This window comes from Denticeps clupeoides, chromosome 2, assembly GCF_900700375.1.
Source record: "Denticeps clupeoides chromosome 2, fDenClu1.1, whole genome shotgun sequence".
Lineage (NCBI taxonomy): Eukaryota > Metazoa > Chordata > Actinopteri > Clupeiformes > Denticipitidae > Denticeps > Denticeps clupeoides.
This window is the reverse complement of record NC_041708.1, coordinates 29,900,918-29,914,137: the sequence shown is the minus strand read 5'-3', so window position 1 is coordinate 29,914,137 and position 13,220 is coordinate 29,900,918. Positions and strand designations below refer to the sequence as shown.

At 42.3% G+C, this 13,220-nt stretch overlaps 2 protein-coding genes across 2 annotated transcripts in view; one reads left to right on the top strand and one right to left on the bottom strand.

Annotated features, from left to right (window-relative positions):
• The window catches only part of lmbr1 (limb development membrane protein 1), a 37,634-nt gene extending 25,993 nt beyond the window's left edge, over positions 1–11,641 (top strand). The window contains exons 11-17 of the mRNA XM_028961089.1: positions 27–103; positions 1,174–1,251; positions 4,467–4,540; positions 4,747–4,837; positions 5,379–5,445; positions 8,563–8,724; positions 9,245–11,641. Coding sequence (XP_028816922.1) covers positions 27–103; positions 1,174–1,251; positions 4,467–4,540; positions 4,747–4,837; positions 5,379–5,445; positions 8,563–8,724; positions 9,245–9,330 — 635 coding nt within the window. The 3' untranslated portion in view covers positions 9,331–11,641. The remainder of the gene's footprint in view (positions 1–26; positions 104–1,173; positions 1,252–4,466; positions 4,541–4,746; positions 4,838–5,378; positions 5,446–8,562; positions 8,725–9,244) is intronic.
• A 390-nt stretch (positions 11,642–12,031) lies between these two features.
• The window catches only part of rnf32 (ring finger protein 32), a 48,215-nt gene continuing 47,026 nt past the window's right edge, over positions 12,032–13,220 (bottom strand). Inside the window, exon 11 of the mRNA XM_028961097.1 lies at positions 12,032–12,333. Within this exon, the coding sequence (XP_028816930.1) occupies positions 12,127–12,333 (207 nt within the window). The 3' untranslated portion in view covers positions 12,032–12,126. The remainder of the gene's footprint in view (positions 12,334–13,220) is intronic.

The window sequence follows — 13,220 nt, the reverse complement described above, 5'->3', positions numbered from 1 at the left end:
TCTGTCTCTCCTGGGTTTGGCTCTAGAGAGACGAAAGAAAGCGTCCGGCTGGGAGAAGAACCTGCTGTACCCTATTGTCATGTTGATCCTGCTGGCCGGAACAGTGAGTATTCCCACTGAGGAGGACCCCTCTCTCAGTTCAGGAGCCCCCCCTGTGTGTTTGTCCTGTGCCCACAACTCCTGGGGTCAAGGTTCATAGCTTCTCCCAGAAAGCCTCTTCTGCTTCAAACAGCCAGGGTCTGGGAGAGAGAGACGTCTTTTGTTCCAACAGTGTTTGTGGAAAGGATGAATGGTCAGCTGCAACAGCTGCCATTTTTTTTCTTCTTTTCTTAATTGAATACAGTAGACTAATCTGTCCCTTACAAATGTGGAGGTGTTTAGGGATCTGAGACCCCGGAAATTCTAAATGACCACATTGTGCTTTAGGGTCGGGCAGCACTTTGAAAACATTGTGATTTGCTCTGGTTCATTGTGATAACCTGCTCTTTCTATATTTTATTTAAAGAAAAAACACTTTAACAACTGGCTGATGCTTTAATCACAGCAGCACAGATTCACTGCATCCTTTACAGTAGTTTTAGAAGTAACTCGTCCAAACCCCTGCAGAGTGAATCTCAATGCACTAAACACACCTGATTATATACATATAAAAAATTATTTTATGTAATAAAAGTATTTCTTGTAATAACATTTTTTTAATGATTTGTCTGAGGGCAGGCTATAGTGTATATCTCATACTTACAGCTCATGCACTCTCCTTCCTCCTCCTTTTTCCAAATTCCACCCCCCCCCCCCCTCGTTCCTCTCCCTCTTCTAGATTTTGACTTTCTCTCCAACGTCTTGTTGTGTATAATAAAAACTAAAATATTATTTTAAAAATGAATGATGATAGTACAGGCACAGTACTGTGTTTCTGCAAAACATTAAAATGTTTTTCTACATATTTTTGAGAGTGATGCAAGTGATTGACATACAAGCTTACAGCATCATTATATGCAGAAACAAAAAGAGGAGCATGTTTGAAACATGCTGCTATGAAACATTTTGAAGCAGATGTTCTGTTGTTGATGTGATGAAGTTGTGTATAAGGCTTGAATGTTCTTGCTAATTAACACATGTAAGTGTGTGTGTGTGTGTGTGTGTGTGTGTGTTCTGTTTTTATGATGTGTGCAGACCATCTCTGTTTTTCTTGTGGCTCTGAACATCCTGTATCTTCTGGTGGATGAGACGGCTCTTCCAAAAGGATCTGCGGTAAGATCGAGCAACCCCCCCACCACCACCACCCTGCAAGCTTGCGGCCTCAAATCGACATAAGTCAAATTCTAGATATGCTCAGGTGCACGCTGGGCAGGAAGAAAAGGCTGGCGGAGATGTTTATCACAGTGTTGCCGCTGTTCAGTAGGCTTTTGAGGAGCATTTCACATCAGTGAGCAGCAGAAATGTGTGGCAGCTCTGCACCCTGTGTGTGTGTGTGTGTGTGTGTGTGTGTGTGTGTGTGTGTGTGTGTGTGTGTGTATATATATATATATATCTTCTCTTCTTCTTACATTTACGTACATTTAAGGCAGAGCGATAAGGGCCTAAAACTTCCTCCTAGGTGAAATTGTTCTGAAATGTCCTTCCTTTTCCTTTTCATTGATTTTTTTTTTATTCTTTCTTTATTTGTCTTTTCCCCCAATGTGTCTTTGTAACATGACCTGAGGTGAATGAGTGTGTGTGTGTGTGTGTGTGTGTGTGTGTTTTTAATGGCAACATAGCGTATCCAATTTCGGATGTATTTTCCTGTTTGCCTTTGTGGTGGCGAGTGCCCCTCCACATTCCAATTATTTTATTAGGGAAGATATTTTCTTTGGCATGAGTCATTGCTGAAAATCCCCCCAATTACCCCTGTCATGCCGGGGCTCCTGACAGCGCTGCCTGCTAAATGGTTTACGCGTTTGATGAGCTGGACGCATGCCACGCCTCTGATCTCACGTCGCTGCGACAACGGGGCGAGCAGCGGGTGAAGGGAGGGGCCGAGGCAGGGGGGGGGGGCACAGCACTGCTCCCACAGAACCGATCGATACGAGCCGGGGCACTCGTCTGCCGTCAGCTCTTGCCTCGGCTCGCTAATGTGCTCCTGAATGCCCCCTCTGCCTATCATGCAGAACGAGGCGAGAGAGAGAGCCTCGCCATACCTCCGCATGCAGGGCGATTCGATGAAGGATGTTGAAGGTGTTTCATTTAGCATCCGAGCGGCAGACTGCTGGGGGGAAAATTGAGGAACTGTAATTCCAATGGATATGACCTGAGAAGGGAGGGAGAGCAGTTCGTGAATCACTCGGCCCGTTTTCGTACGCAGGCAGCGAGTGAGGGAGATGGCACGTAATGCACCGCAACACATGAAATTTTACTGCTCGATGCGCGGACGCTAAGAGCACCAATAAAAGCGTTATTACTGCCCATTCTGGGGGAGGCCGAGTTACAGCTCCAGTAAAATGGCCCCATTTAACTCCTGATTTTATTTAATCATTCAGAGTTTCCCTATACGTTTTCACGCCCCGACCAGTATGCAAGGTGAAGGTAGGGGTGTTGGATTGCACCTCCATGACCTCTGACCCTTTGACTGGTGATGAATGATGACTTTTTTTTTTTTTTTTTTTTTTTTAAAGCTCTGTCACTTGTCAGCTAACATCTAAACAGAAAGGGTATGAGAGGGGAAAAAGTCCCAACTAATCCACAATGAGTTTTTTTTTTTTTTTTTTTTCTGTTATTATCCTTCATTAGAGGTAGGTACATCAAAGTAGTGAGTGTTGGGGGAGGGTGCACCTGAAGGGGAAGTGCCGTTCAACTTCTCACCTATGCACAAGTTCGTAGACACTAATCCCCCCATCCAACAAACAGGGAGCGCAGGCACGTCCCAGGCTAGACTGCAAAGAACAAGAGAGGACGAGTGAGGGAAAGACGCACAATTCCAGGGCACACGTGTCCGTCGGAGAGTAGGTCACATGACTTATCTCGAGCGATTTAAAATCTGCAGTTACAGGGACAGCCCCCCCGGACTGATTGCAATACATTGGATTCAGATCTGTGTCTTTGCGATCCTCTGGTTCATGGTCAAGTTTGCCATAGTCCAGGCTGCAACTGCCCGGGCGTTAAAGAACCGGGCCCTTTTCCGGCGTGTGTTTGTGTTCGAAGGCATTAAGGACTTTTCCAGTTGGGTTGTGATCAATGCAGTGTTGGATGTGTTTCCTAATGTTTGCTGAATCTTCAGGATGTACAGAAGTAGAAACAGACAGAGTCAAGGACTGCTTGCTAGTTTTGGACAGTTCTGTGCTTCCAGCCCATGCTGCCCAATTACTACTCCTTGCCTACGTTTTTTCCCCCCCCTGGAAATGAGCATTCGTAAGTCATGGTCAATCTCCCACATGGCAAGTCTGAACTATGTCCTCACCCGATTCTCTTAATGCGGTTCAAAGATCAGATGTGAAACTGACTTATGATTGCAGTTCTTCATGCTGGAGCAGTGCCGGAAAGTGCTGTCAGCTTTATATGTGATGTTAATAATGGCATCATAATGTATAACTTGTAATTTGCAGCATTTATACATGACAAAGAGCCCCCGATACTGCATACACACAGAAAGTAATAAATAAAAACACTGGAGTAAACAGAACTTTATTCTGCCAAATAAAGTAAAGAATATACCAGTGTATAGAAGCTGAAACGGTAAGCATTTCCAACATTGCTGGTGCTTCGGCGAATAAATTTATGCCTGCAGATTTGCAGTAAGGTGCTCTTTGTTTTGTTTGCTGAAGTGTTTGTTTTGCTATTTATTATTTTCTTGGCATGCATTCAAAAACCGTACAGCGTTTTACCGTAAGCTTCACGGCGATGTTTTTTTTTTTTTTTTTTTTTTTTGAACACCTGTTCGCATACTGTGTGTGAGTGAGTGGCAGAGATTTAAAAAAGATTTCTTTCATCTGTATCCATTCATTACCTTGCCAATTTCATTCTGTCTGTCTGTGTGTGAAGGGGAAACTTCAGCTAATCTGTGCTTTATGCACACATATTTTTATATATTATCTCCAGATCTCAGGCTATCAACCTACAGAATTATACGTGCCTGCAAATAAATACGCCTCTCATATATATATATATGTGTGTGTGTGTGTGTGTGTGTGTGTGTGTGTGTGTGTGTGTGTGTGTGTGTGTGTGTGTGTGTGTGTGTGTGTGTGTGTGCTGTGTTTACACATACATTATTCTCATTTAGACTTCGTGGAGTAATATCTGCAAAAAATGTAAAAACCAATCATACTATACAGAGTAAGGGTGTTTTAATTAAGATTGAAAGTCTGTGGTAATTTCTGATTTATTTTGTGAAAATGTGCTGTTTAATATAACTGTACTGTATCACATTATTGTGCTCAATCCTAATACAAAGAGTCATAATCTAATCTTGTTGTTGAACTTGTTTTCTCTCACAGGAAAGGGGAATAGGAAACACATCCTTGTCCACGTTCGGCGTGGTGCGAGCGGTTGTTGAAATAATCCTGATGTTGTATCCTTGCAATTTATGTGAAAAAAATGATCATTAACAGCAGACACTTCTGCTGCTCAGCCCATTCATTTTAATGGCTTTGGGTTCCTGTTTTGGTACGTGAAGAGCATTGTTTTTTTCCATCCAGAACATTCTGAGAAGTCTCATCACCTTTTGTTGTGGATTGGTGGGCGGAAGCTGTGTGCTTTTCTTTGACACTCTTGTAGCTACCTGATGGTGTCCTCTGTCGTCGGCTTTTTCAGCCTCCGCGTCTTTGAAGGTCTCACTCCCAGGAAGGACGACACGACCATGACAACGGTGAGACCAGAGGTGCTGATGGGCGCTCAGCTTCTTTCTCTTTCTTCCTCCCCCTCTCCTGCTCTCCTTTTTTTTTTTTTTTTTTTTCTCCAGACGATCTTCTGATCCTCTTCAGCTCTGATGTCTCTGAATGGTTCATTTGAACTGCCCAATATTTGTTTTTTGTGAATTGCTTAAACCAAAGTGTGTGTGAGCAAGAGAGAGAGTATGTGAGTGAGTGTGTGATTAGGGAGGGGGTTCTGTCAGAGGCCTCCATTCAGTTGTTAATGAGCTGTGCTGGTATGGCTTGTTAACTGGCCGTGACAATGTAGTGAAAGGCTGGTGCAGGTAAAGGGCCTGGTAATGAGCAACTTCAGAAGTACTAATTGCACAGTCGGCACCATCCGTTTACTCCAGCTGTGTGTGTGTGTGTGTGTGTCTGTGTGTGTGTGGCCATGCCAGCTTTTAATATATGGAAATAGACACATTTCTTTCTTGTTTTATATGCTTTTAAAACACAAAACCAAAATAGTGATTGACAGCGAACGTCTCCCTCCTGCAGATCATCGGCTGCTGTGTTTCCATCCTGGTCCTGAGTTCTGCACTGCCTGTCATGTCCAGGACATTGGGTGAGGGTTCCCCCGACACACACACACACACACACATACACACACATATTAATTCTGGATGTTGAAATATGGTATATTATGTGTGCATATGCTATATATAATCTTTTTTTTATTTATTTTTTGGTGCAATGAGGCCTATTTATTTGCAGGCACGTGTAATTCTGTAGGTTCTTCTCCAGAGATCTGGCCTTTGGCTTCAGTTCGCACGCTGAAGTGTCAGCCTCTTCAGCAGAAAACCTCTGCCATCCCTTCTCATGACAATAGCAGTTAGGCTTGTGTGGAGATTGCGAACGGATGGTTGGAAATGACCACTGGTTTTTAGAGAGCGCGGGACCCCCAGCTGACCACGCCGTACCCCCTTTCTATCGTGGCGGCGTTAAAGTTAACAAGTGAAATTCTTCCTGCCTTTGCCATAGAGACTTGGGGTGGAGAGCGGAAAGAGAAAAATGACAGGCAAGCGTGATTACAATGGTCGTAATAAACACGACCAACACACACACAGCTGTTCAAATAACATTTTGGGTGAGTGTGTGCGCTTAAAATACAGTGAGTCATGCAGCCCAGCAAAATATCAACAGGTTCTGCTCTCTGGCAGTGAAAGCATGAAAGGGAAAAAAAGGGACGCAAGGCGGATTGAGACGGAGGGAGAGGGGTGTGTGTTGGGGGGGGTGTCGAAACGGTGCTGGGAAAGGTAAACTGTACATTGTTAACTCCTCGCCTCTTTCCTCAAAGACTTGTCACTCTGGCACGACCCTGCAGTTTTCCTTCACTTGTGCCTAGTTCCTACATCGCATAAATGAGCATGTTTAAATACCTGTGAACATTTAAATTATTCTGATTCAGGGAGGGCACCGGGTGGGGAATTTGTTTCTCACCACTGGTCACAATCCACCGATGATGAAGTAGTTGTCCTCAGGCGCAGTGCCTCTGTGGTAGTTCTGTGTTATTTAAAGAAGAGGTTTGAAGAGGCCGGCTATTAAATGTCCTGTATGCCTCCCCTCGCTGTGTTAAAAATGGGCTTTAGTGCGCTCCCTGCATCTGCAGTGTCCTAAAATATATAAATGATTCTGGCCAATACCCAGTTCTACTCACTCAAAATCCCAAGATTAACAACACAACTGCGGTACAGAACATGCAGTGAAATATTTGTTCCGCAAAACAGCAGAACAGATTTATTAGTCCGTCACTTAAATGATATTGAATGTTTGCGTTTCATAAAAAAAGACCTTTTCTGCATTTGACTTCCTTTCACTAGTTTTAGTTTCAGCCACTGTGAAACAATGCACGGTAAAGTGGAGTTCACACTTGTCCGGTGTTACGAAGCTGCTGCTGGTTCTACTACCGCTATTAATACCAATAATAAAATGAATTTTGTACATTATATGGGGATGTTTGCACTGCACTGGCTTTAGTTTGGATCTTTCACATGTAAAATACATATATAGAGAGTTTGGCTGAAGCACAGTATTTATCAGATGCCCTTATCCAGAGCGACTGATGGACACAATGGTAGTAAGTGGAGTTTGAACCTGCAAGTGTTTTTTTTTTTTTTTTTTTGGTCTTCTGGTTCATAGGCGAGTTTGTTGCCCAAACTTTTTTATCGTAATTAATTACTTTGTCATCACAGTGTTTACAACAATCACGTCTGACAAAGAGAAATTTCATATTGTGATTAATACCTTTATCTTGACCCGCCCAACTGTACACTCATTCGTGTTTTCATGCAAACACACTCAGCACGCCACGGCACACAGGATGAAATAATGCTGGATCATAAATTCACTGCGCAGTTATTGTCTCATATTCATCATCTGATGCTGACTATGACACATGCTGCCGTAATCTCACCTGAATCATGCACAGTTCACTTTGTCATTTTCTGGCAATTTTTTGTAAATGCCCATGGTGCATGGCGTGCCAACTGCCTACGGCTGCTGTGAAGACATCTTTTCCCCAGACACGGATCGATTCACTAATCTAATCGTCTGCCAATAGTTTTGGAAGCATTATACACACACACACACACACACACACACACACACTGAATTACCATTCTCTCAAAAAACAAACACATTATATTTATTACAACCATTTCCCATAAAACACTGTGGTTTTCACCTGAGTCAGTCTTTACCAGGACTGCAGCCTTACAAGACCGTGCGTGCCGAGTGTTCTGTTCTGATCTGTTCTTTAGAAGTTGGTTCAGCTGGTTAAGAGGAAGTGTGCTGTGTGTTTGCACACTAACTGAGAATATTTATTCCTGCTGATATTTTAATAGAAGGAATATTGTTAATGCAGTGAAAGGGAGTCAGATGAAGGAGCGTTGGAGGTGGACAAATGGCTTTGACCAGAGCCTGTTTTTCAAAGTCAAATGAAAAGACGGGGAAGTGTTAAGGTCCTGGTTTTAGTGGAGGATCTTTTTTGAGCAGCTGCTTCTTTAGCCTTGGCCATATGCGCTTTATAACCTCCCATCAAATGGTTTTCACTCAAAAGCCTGTCTTTCACGCCCGCGCTTTCCGCTTGTTGAAAGAAGCTCCAGTGTAAAGGAGGTTTAATTCAGCTCCATGCTGTATTCTGAGGCTCAGTGACAGGACGTGAAGAGACACATACATAAGTTTATTAGAAAGAAAAAAAAAGTAGTTGGACAACTCCGCCTGAGACATTACACCTTGAACAAAACCCTACCTGTTGCAGAACTCTAAAAATGAATATTGAAAAATGTATGATTGTCAGTGGGCTGCATAATAACACAGTTGAACGAGTACCCGCGCAGAGCCCAAAGTTTCAGGGGTGTCTCCGGCACCCACAACCACAGGCCATAGCAGAGTTTAATGTATGAAAGGCGGTTGCAACCATGAGGAACAGAGATTCATTCCATCTATGCTTTGCTGTTGTTGCTAAGCAACATCATTCAGTAATCAGTCAGGTAGGTAACTGAAGTTTGGCGCTTGCATTCATGGGCTGTAAAGTGGAATAAGAGCACTGATACTGGTGATTATCTCTTAGACTCTTAGAATGTCTGGTTGAAATGGTCATTGATTATTTAGGCATTTTGACAAAATACAAGTTGTTTTCATTATTGTGCCTAAAACTGAATTTGTGACCTCTTCTCTACAGGCATTACCAGGTTTGACCTCTTGGGTGATTTTGGGAGGTTTAACTGGCTGGGAAATTTCTACATCGTCCTCTCCTACAACCTTTTGTTTGCTGTGGTGACGACACTTTGTCTGGTTCGAAAGTTCACCTCAGCTGTTCGTGAGGCCCTTCTGAAAGCTTTAGGTATTCATAATTATCATAACCATTCATAATTTAACACATGCTTATAATCTCCACCTATGTATATTACGTGATTACATTTATATAAACCACAGTCAGAGACTACTCAAATAAATACAGCGTTGTGGGGTTCAGCTAAGTGTGTGTGTGTGTGTGTGTGTGTGTGTTCAGTTACCACAGTATAGTAGTAATTAAACCAGTGCTGAGTTTCATGTGGGTTGATGTATTACTGCAATGGCCCTGATGCTGCACCGATACAAGAGTAATTTCATTGGCCGAGGCCATGGGGGAGACTGAGAGCGATAGGACCTGATTCAAGTCGGAGAGGCCGACAGACATGACAGAGCTGCAGCGATCCCAGGGCCCATTGAGATTGAGGGGCTGGAAGAAAGTGCCTGAAAACTCATTTCAGGAGTGGTTGTATGTGTGTGTGTGTGTGATCAGGAAAAAGTGAGATAATTGTGGTGTTTTGTGCCTCTGTACTCTGAAATGAGATTGGCTGCCTTATCTCTCTTGCCTGCAGGTCTGGATAAATTGAACCTGTCAAACAGCCCATCGGACCCAGAGTCTGGAAAACTCTCTGTTAACGGCCATCAGAAGACTCTCTGAAAACGAACACAGCATCCAGACATGCAGACACATACACCTCACAAACTTTCTGCATAAATGAAGTTGGTATAGCTGAAACCGAAAGAGAAAAGAAGGATGAGACGTACCAAAATTCATCGATCAGTGCAGCCTGATGTCATTTCCTGCTCTCTTTGAAGGAAGCAGGACAGAAAGACTGAGGAAGCAGGATCCTCCCATGTCCCTTATTGCTGCCTCTTGGCTTCTGAAGGCCATCAGAAAAGTGAGCTGGAACCAGCTGATTATTTTGCTTCTTTCAACTGGAGGCCTTTAAGGATTTAAGCTGGATGAGAAGCTTTTTTAAAAAATTGCTGTAGAATTGTATGTAATGTGCTTTATTTCAAAACCTTTTATCGTTTTTTTTTCTTTTTATTTTATTAAGAGCCATTCAGTCTTCGATTTTTAGTACCAGTATTTCTTCTGTGATTTTCCAGGCAAACTTCCTGATGCTCTCAGCTCACCACTCAGTGCCCTTTTAGACTGCAGCTTTTTTACAGTTTCCTCTTATCTGATCGCATTAATAGAAGTTGTGTAGTTCAGGTTCAGTTTTGTCAGACGTTCCAATGCACCCTGTTTCAGAGTGTGTGGTGAAGTTAAGCCTGGGTTACGTGTCTGTGCTTTTGTTCTACACGCTGATATCAAACCCTTTAGGCCACTGCTGTATTTTATACTCTGCTCGTTGGGCTAGTTTTATATTGATTTACCGACTGAAATGGCTGGCCTTATGTACAGTAACTTGAGAGAACGTCAGCGAAAGAGGGTGGAGTTTGAGAAGTTACATCATTCGAAATTGTTCAGAGAGAGTATGTAGATACTCCACGGCGGTCCTATACCAAAGGATGTTTTAGTTTTAGATTATTGATTAGGCCTGTCGCTGCAGCAGAATGGTGCCAAAAGATGCCGGTTGTGAGACTGTGTGTGCTCTGTAGTAGCATTTTGGGATTGAAAGTCTGGGTTTAGACATTCCCATATTCAAGTAAAGAATAAAAATCAGCCTGCATCATCCGAATAAGTCATTTGTGAGTTTTTTTTTTTTTTTTTTGACTGTACATTTAGTATTTATGTGTACATAATTCCTGATTTTTTTTTTTATACTACAAGGATGTGAAAAGTGTGCATGTGTGTTCATTGTAGATGACTCTTATTTTCTGTGTGTAAATGCATTTCTCAAAACTATGCCTTAATTGGGGGAGGACTTATGTGATTTGTGTGCTTGTGCATGTGTGGAAGACATTCACTGTGAAACTCTTCTGAAGAAAGTGAAACCAACTGGTAAATAAATAATACTTAAACGTAAAATGGTTGTAGGAAAAAAAAGTACAGTCAGAAGTATTTATAGTTAACTGTACCTGTTCAGACAAATGCACCATTCATTTAAATATAACTAGTATTTGATTGAATGAATTTTAGACGTCTGAACTTGAGGTTCTACTGCTCTGGAGCATTATTCACATTCTTTAAAAGCCTTGTTATTAATGAATGGTCAAGATGTGGTTAGTTTGCATATTAGATTTGTAAGTGTTATTTAAAAAAAAAAAAAGATTAAGACTATTAATTAAGCTTTTGCTTTGCTACAGTTTTAAGTTGAGGGTCAAACCATCTGAAGTTTTCTGGGTGAAACCAGAAATAGTGTAATACGGGCAACTTTCTTAACAATTTCCCATGTTTATACATAAATGTACCTGCACAAATATTCAATTAAAACATTTTCTTTTATTCTTTTTTTTTTTTTTGGACAAAGTTTGTGTGACGTCTTCTCAAAGTCACGTTTATTAAACAGAATGTCCGTTCATGTCTTAAGAATAGCCACATGCATCAGTTCTGAAACCTCCGTGGTGGGGTCAATTTTCTTCGGGGCTCCGCCTCTTCATTGTGATGTAATACATTGGGTCGACATAAAATGAAACTACTTATATGTGAACAATAGAAATAATATAAACAGACCAATATTCTTCCATTCCTAAGCTAAAATTGTTACAGTGATTGTTGCGTTGTTAAAACAGGTACTCTGTGGCCGATACGTTTCACTTTTCTGGGCGGTTGATTCTTCAGCTCCCAGCTTAACGGCAGCTTCATGTTCTGCTCGTGCTGTAGAGACAAATGCAGTCAGACTGCCGTCCTGTCTGTGTGTCGTCTGGTCTGCCTTACAATGCTTCCTCATTCACTTCAGGTATATGTGTGTGTGTGTGTGTGTGTGTGTTCTGCATTAGATTTCTTCCTTAATTTTTTGTTTGTTTTCAAAGATGTTTACTTTGTATTTTTTTCTGTTTACATTAAAGTTTTTTGCAATTTTGTGGATATTCATCATTATTCCAGTGGTGTATTTAATTTATTTCTTTATCCAATGGAAATTAGTGCAGTTGCGGCCCCATTAGCATAAAGTAATTAAGGGTTGGAGGAGGTCAGGTGGGGGCTTGATTGCATTATGGAACAAAGTTCAGTCCTCATCAGCCTGTACATCAAAGACGGTCTGTGAGGAGCTGAGAAAGTCCCTACCTGTGTTGCAGCCCGCATGCACCCACTGCCGGTGATGGCTAATCAGTGGAGCGCCCTGACGATGGGGTAATTAACCCAAACCACAAACCTGACTCAACCTGGTCTGCACCTCCACGCCTCACCAAGCCCAAAATACCCTGCGTTTTAACTTGAATTGTAATTAATAATTAGAGGCATCACGCCAGAGGGGGGGGGGGGTTATATTTAGATTTTTTTTTTTTTTTTATAACTGCCTTTTAAATTAAATAGCAGCTTAGGTTGGTTTAATCACAGGGAAGTGGTTTAGATAACTTTTTTCTCATAAGAAGACCTGCAGAGGGGGCAGGTGGGCCAGGCCTCCACACAGAAGAGTTCAAAGGCCTCCAGGCAGTGATGGTGAAAGAGGTGCGAACAGGAGAGGAGGAGAATCTGTCTGGGTGCCGATCCAGGGCAGGAGGCGTACAGCGGGGTCATGCAGATGGGACAGTCCTTCACCTCCCTCTGCATGGCCTACAGAACAGAGAAAGGCAAATTTAGCGATATTTATGCTTTACAGCTTTGTATACTTTCATTTTCCTCGACGAGGTATTTTGCTGATAACCCCACCAGTACCATTCCGATGGGTGGGTTCAACACTCTTCTTGAATATTTCAAATGAAAGGTTTCATGATGAGGGGGGAAAAAATCCTATGCCACTGTCTTTATTCCACAGACGCACACGAACACCCACACCTACCGCGGTCTGCAATCAGTAACCGTTTTCTGATTAGCATGTCAAATGAGCCTGATTAGCAGGATTTACGCATCTAATATACATTATTTATGTCTGGAACAGGGACCAGAGATCTGCCTCCTTCATTCAGAGATGGACGCCTTGGTGGTTTCATCATAAATGTCTGATAAGGAGCTGGACACTTTTCGCCCAACCATAAATAATGTATAGGAGTAACCTCTTCACTTCCTTGTTTCAAACCCTCATGCACTTGCCTCCCGGTAAAGTCTGTGTAAAGGCAATTCAGGGGTTTCTTTCTTAACACCTCATGCATATTAGAAATCAAAAAATGTTGCAGAATTATAATGTTAACTGTTACTCGTCACTTTAGGGGTCAGCATTTTTGGGTAGGTCATAAGTCGTTGAAACATGCCACCTCCATTGCAGAATGTTCAGACTCCCAGATAATGTATTCTTACTGGCGACTAGTGTAACGAGTAGGGTGATGTCCCGCCCTCACAAGGTTACATTAGTCATTGTGCTTGCAAAAATGGGAGAAAACAACCACCAATCTGTTGCAGACTGACAGGAAAAAGGTTCAACCATTTATAGAAATATATGGCATCGTTTTAGTGCCTTATGTGGACACAGTCCCAACGTTTCAGGGCAGAGTATACTGCTCATT